Raw genomic sequence first — 6,138 nt, 5'->3', positions numbered from 1 at the left:
AAATAGTGCACAAGTGATCTAAAAGGTGTATCTAAAATTTTGGATATTTGACAGGAAAAGAGGCACAAGTTGTATTGTAAGTCATTTTAAGTACTGTGTACAAGTTTTTGGCAATTTTGCAGAAAAACTATATTTCCTCATCTATATTATAAGTACACTAGTAAAATAAGTACACAAGTAAAATAAATTCATATTCTGTTTAAATGCGGAGGAATTACACCTTTAGTCATGGGCCATGTTATAAAGTGTTACCAAAGCTTGTTTATAGCAAACCTGTAGGTATGAGGCTGCCATTGCTTTCAAAATGACACAAAGTCAAGTCAGCTTTATCTTTCATATTAAAAGTATTTCAGAGGCTCTGTTAGATTCTACTTACTTGCAGCTTGCAGAACCATCTTAAGCAGCAATGGCATGAAGTAATTGTTTTCTGCATGACTTTGTGGAGGTCTTACAGAAAGTGCCCAGGTCCTGTGGCCAAATCATTATCGCTTCCCCACCGTGCCTGACAGACGGTGTGAGGTGTTTGTGCTGATGTCTGTTTTTTTCTTTAACAAACATGGCCAGGCATCTCCACTACTTGTTCAGTTTTTTTCTAATTATACTGTTATAAGCTTTAACATTAACGACTGACTAAGATCAGCTAACTGAGGTCTCTAGAGTCTGATGTAGCTGTTGGGTTTTTCCCAGTTTTTCTCAGCATTGCGTGGTCTGACCTTGGGGTGAATTTGCTGGGATGTCACTCCTGGGAACACTGTGGGATTATTTTAACACACACCCGAATACTCCAAACCAGCAAACTGACAAAATGTCTGCATTTACAGAGAAGCTCACACTTGCTGATCAGTTAACTAAGTGCTTTGATTGACAGACACTAACTGCCACTTACCTTTGTTCCCAGTTTTTCCCAAGATTACTTTTCTTTACATGACTAACTATTGTGAGTGCAGGCAGTGTTCTGCAGAAAGCTGAATCACAGTTTGATTTAAGGACTTAAAATGTCGGGGTATTTGTGCAATATTAGACTTTGTCTACACTTTTTGGGATTAAAACCATTAAATATTTTCTCCATGTGATGTTTATCTGTTAAGTTGGTGGAAGTAGCTGTGATGGTGCTTTCTCATGCTCCCAAATCAGCAGTTAAGAGCACAAATGTACCAAAAGAGGACACTTGCTATTAAAACTCTGACTTGTTATTTTGAGGAAGCGCAGTGGATTTCTCAGTCGCTGTCTTTAACCCCATCCTTAGCTCTCATATTGACCAAACAAGATTACACAACACACAGCATTTGCTGTTTTACTAAACTATTTTTTTTATTGTTTCAGGTAAGAATTCATCACAGTACACAGGTGTATATTTTGCAGTAGCACTATTTCTTCTCCAGATGTCACCTCACTTGGTTGACATGCGCATGACATGCTTGACCATATTTCCAATACCATCAAATATATAGTGATAGTGATAATCAGTCTCCCACATGAAGGATGGAGTGCTAACCACTTTGTTCTTCTCATCCACATAGGCTTCGTAAAGGAAAGGGTTAAGGTCAAATCAGAGGTTATTTCAGGATAATGACAAAGAGAATATTTTTCACTGATATTAATACTGAACAGAAACCTTGGAAAGGATATATATGGCTCACGGACGTTGTGGCGAGCACCCATGCCCTTCACAGCCTGCACCATGTTTGTGTTTGGCCAGTTTCCCCAGCGGGTGTTGTCGTCTCGCTCGTAACCCATGGTTACCTCAATGCTCGGCAGCACACGGCAGGCCAGCACAGGAGCCATGCTGGCGAGTCTGAAACAGGAGCAGGAGAGGACAGTTGTCTGAGGTCGGAGACTTACCGGTGTAAGCCAGACAGGTGGGACTGAGTCCTGAGAAAAGAAAGTCTCTCCCAGAGCAGCACTGATTTGGTGTGACACCACAAAACTGGTGGCTAGATTAGGATTAATATGATCATTTAACAGCAAATTAAATCCCCCCAAAAACAAAGTTTTAATTTGGAAAAAGGGAATAGAAGCTCAGTGGACGTTTGCCATCACTTAATCTGCAATTTATACCCATACTCTTAATCGATGACAGGCAGCTGTACCTTGTGATACTACAAATGTTGACATCCATCCGATGCCAGGAAAATACAAGGCCAGCATTGCAGACAGCAGTACTGATACTGAGAACTTATAAAGACAGCTTATGTTTGGGAGAGCAGTGTGTCATGATTTATGAGATAAAACATCATCAGTTTGCAAATTCTAAACACAGTCACAGTCATTTTTACTTTCTACAATTATTAGTCAAGACAAAAAAACTCATGTATTTTGAAACTGGGTTTGTTTCAGAGCTGGGATGTAAATGTGCCTGTCTTCGGATCAGCTTCAGTTGTTTAAATGTGCTAAAGGCTATAAATAAAATAACCATGACAACCAAAAGTTTTTTATTTTGTGTAGATTTTTTATAAACCTTTCTTTAATTTAATATATGTTTTCATTAATAATGCATCAATCCAATTCATTGGGCTACATACTAAACTTAGAGGGCAGAAATAAAGTATCGTTCCTATTACCAGACTCAATCTGATTCCAATACCAGCATTGGTATCAATACTATCGATACTTCGATTGATCCACCCACCTCTAACAGACAGGATACGTCATTCTCTATCCTACCCACATTTTTAAATACTGTTAACAAAGCTAAATACAGACATGCATGAAGCACTGTTCAGTTATTTCTCAGGAGAAATGAGAGCAGTTTCTAATGCACTGCGCAGGTATTTGAGTTTTAAGAGTGCTGCCTGTGAGCCGCAGTCTTCACAGACATTGAACATTTCCTCGCCCCTCTTTGCACCTTTTGATCTGCCTGTCAGACATCGTGGCACTGAAAAGCTAAGGTTTTTTTTTTTCTGCATGAAGCTGCAGCTGGAGGGTTTGTGCCATGGATGGAGATGCGCATTGCAGAGTACTCATTATGCCCCCCAGGCACTAAATTCTCGGTTTAAGAAAGGTGGCGTGATTCTAAATATAGGTTTGCTTGTTTTGTTGGCAGATCGTTTTCAGATTTAAAGACTCAATTACAGCTCTGACAAAACAGAACAATGGAGGGGGTGTTATATGGAGGCAGCAGGGCTCCCGTCTGCAATAGAAACATGTCATCACTTTGACAGTGATACTCACTCCCAAATTACACAGCTTGCAAAACATTTGAAGGCCTTTGCTCTTGATGGTAGAATGGCTACAAATGATGGCTGTTTTAGTCTTTAAATAATCTGTAATGGCTCCGACTCCTCTGTACGCATTAATGGCAGTAGGAAAGGATTAGTCCTCTTTGGGTTGCGGTCAAGAGCACTTTTTAACCCTACTCAGCCTCCAACTCCACTCTTTAATTCCTGTAATCCCGCATCTCCTTTGACCTTTGACCAGGCCTTCTGCACCCTGTTCCCTGTCTGCGCAGCCACTGCTCATCACCTCATCAGTGCCCTTGTGCCAACGCAGTCACCAAGGCCAAACCGGTCAGAAGCAGTCTGAACGGATGTTTTCAAAAGACAAAAAGGCATTCTGTAATCAGATTACATTACGTAATCTAGCCTCGTTCAAAACTTTTTAGTGCGATTGGGTTACTGATCCAAAAAAGAAAAAAAAAAAACTGGATTATCCTAATCCCAACAGAAGAGTGAATTTAGGGGGATTTTGTGAAGAAAATGTAATAAAAGTTTAAAATTGATCAAATAAACCAACAGTTGGAGAGATCATGTAGATGAGGTAAACATTAGGCTATGTATAGACGTTTTACTGCAGTAAAGTGGGAAAAAAGGTTTCTCTAACCAGAAAATCAGCCCTGTCATACATCAGGACTGCCTGCAATGACACAATCATCTGAGGTGCTGCAGTCAAAAAAAGTGTAAGTACACATTCATGTAGGAAAGCCAGCTTTAAAAATCTGTTCTCTCCATAAATGAGGCTCATTATGATCTTATGATTTAAAACGTGGGTTCAGAATACCCAGAAGCCACAGCCAGCACCCTGCACTGTCATAATGTATGTAGTCCCATTTAGAACAGGCGCAATCGGGATTTGGTCGTCTCATACAGTTTGAATCCGGATCAGGATGAAGTTAATCCAATGCTAATTTAAAAAATTAGCATTGGATTAAGTGAAAAAAAGCACTAAAGTAAGAGGGGTTACATGAACCTGGAGATTTTCATAGATTATTGTGATCCTGATTTTTTTTTCTTTCTTTTTCCTTTTTTAAAAAAAACAAACAAACTATTTTTGAACAACACCGGAGTGTCAGTACCAAGACTGTCCTGTCTGCTTTGAACTGTAGGATTTGTGTGGTCTGCCTGCCCTCGTGTTCCTCGATGTCAGCTTAGGACTCTGCTTGTCCTGCTGTCTGCTCTGATCAGTGAGAGCCAATAAGGAAACTTTTAGCACACGATTTGTAAATCTTCTCAATCACTTATTTAATTATATGCAGCTTTTCTTCTCGACTGGGTTTGTTATTTTAACACACTGACTATTCTCAGTAGTTTCACTGTTCCACAGTAGAAGTCAGATTTCCATGTGCAAATCTTTACTCGCAGGAAATGAAATGACTAACAAATTTTAAGGATGCGATGTGATCATTTTTACCTAATAACATCATATTAGTAACTACTAACAGAATCACACTATAAATATGAAGTCTCTCAGTCAGCAGCTCAGCATTCACTGCCTGACTGTTTTCCTTTTTACAGCCTCTCCATTGTCCCAATTCCATTACGGGGATTGTTTAAATCTTTAAATAGTTTAAAGTAATCTAACATAATCTGATTTAAAGCGTGCCAGAACTCACTGGCGGTCTTTAAAGTGGCCTCGTGATTTATCAAATTCTCCATCAGTACTGCAGTAGTGAATATTGCTCGGATCATACGCACCCGATAGGCTTGCGTGAACGATGGAAATCCTTAAGCACCCTTTCCACGTCGCCGTGCAGCTTGCAGTCTTTGCCGTCCTTCATAAAAGATGATCTGAAGAGTAAAAACTAATAATTAGTGGTTCATTTTTAATGTAACACAAACTTGTGTTGTATCTAATCCTAACTCTGTTTTACAGCAGCCGGTCTCAGAGTGATTTCTTCACATGTCAGCACTCCTCACAGATTCTTGATGATTCCATGGCCTCCTGGAAAGATGACGGCATCGAAGCTGTTGACGTCCAGCTTGGACAGGTCCTGCATTTGTGTCATTCCCTGTCCGTGACTGAAGCGGGCTGCCTCCATCATCATGTTCCTGCGGGGATGGACAGAATTCATCACAAAGTGCACCCACGTAACCATAGACAAAGTCAAAACGCCCACTGCGCCCATCTTCGAGGCCCACCGGTTCTCTCCAGAGGCAGGTTGCTTTCTCATGTGGTCAATCACGTGCATCTGCTGTTGATTTGGAGCAAACATCTGGAAGCGGGCGCCGTTACGGCTCAGGTGGTACATGGTGCTGAAGACGAGAGGGGTGCATTACCATCTGCCTGTGTTAATTCAGTCATGTGCATTTCCTGACCTCAGCAGGAGTGATACTCACTAAACCCCTTCATGGACATCAGTACCGTCCCACCATCCACATCCTGAGAAAACCTGAAACACATGGACTCACCAAATCACAACTACACCCACACTGGATCTGCTCCTTTCTCCCAGACTGATCTGCATCACTTACCACTGCAACGTTAGTATTTCCCCAGTTGCCGTAGTCACCCTGGTGCACAAAGCAGGCAGGCTGGCGAGAAAGAACAGCCAGCGTTTGTTTTGACAGCAAAGCCCTGGTTGCCAGCATGATTTAGCTTCAATCTCACTGTTGTAGAAGAAAAATAAAAAAGACTTCACAGTTTTACCACCGAGCCACGTAGAGACTTTTAATGGTCGTGGTGTTGATGTCAACGAGGTTGTCCGTATATATACCTGTAGAGTGGGGCTAAGTGACGTTGCCACGTAAGCTCTGTCTTCTGAGAAGAGTCGTCTCTTGTTCGCCTTGACTGACTTACTCTCCTCCTCATGAACACTCTTTCCTATTAATACCTTGTTTATTTATCTGATTAAGTCATTTGGCCACAGAGTGACACTTCAGCTTTGAAGAGCAATGTAAACATGTAGTGCTTCAACCCAAACGG

At 41.1% G+C, this 6,138-nt stretch overlaps 1 protein-coding gene across 2 annotated transcripts; it reads right to left on the bottom strand.

The window, feature by feature from the left end:
• Positions 1-1,285: 1,285 nt before the first annotated feature.
• gatd3l (glutamine amidotransferase class 1 domain containing 3, like) lies at positions 1,286-5,915 on the bottom strand. 2 transcript variants are annotated; one of them, XM_085293898.1, is made up of 7 exons: positions 5,688-5,914; positions 5,553-5,605; positions 5,355-5,468; positions 5,133-5,264; positions 4,911-5,003; positions 1,605-1,795; positions 1,286-1,521 (listed from the first exon to the last, which is right to left on the bottom strand). In XM_085293898.1, the coding sequence occupies exons 1-7, from the start codon at positions 5,802-5,804 to the stop codon at positions 1,391-1,393; spliced, it is 831 nt and encodes a 276-aa protein (XP_085150024.1). In that variant the 5' UTR covers positions 5,805-5,914; the 3' UTR covers positions 1,286-1,390. The 2 variants fall into 2 exon arrangements, with proteins under 2 accessions (XP_085150024.1, XP_085150023.1); XM_085293897.1 differs by having other exon boundaries at positions 1,286-1,795; positions 5,688-5,915.
• Positions 5,916-6,138: the final 223 nt, after the last annotated feature.

This window comes from Mchenga conophoros, linkage group LG12, assembly GCF_057382185.1.
Source record: "Mchenga conophoros isolate Kocher_MC1m ecotype Shallow Benthic linkage group LG12, M_conophoros_male_GT1.1, whole genome shotgun sequence".
NCBI classification, from domain to species: Eukaryota; Metazoa; Chordata; class Actinopteri; order Cichliformes; family Cichlidae; genus Mchenga; species Mchenga conophoros.
The sequence above is the reverse complement of the archived record's forward strand: the minus strand, read 5'-3'. Positions and strand labels throughout refer to the sequence as shown.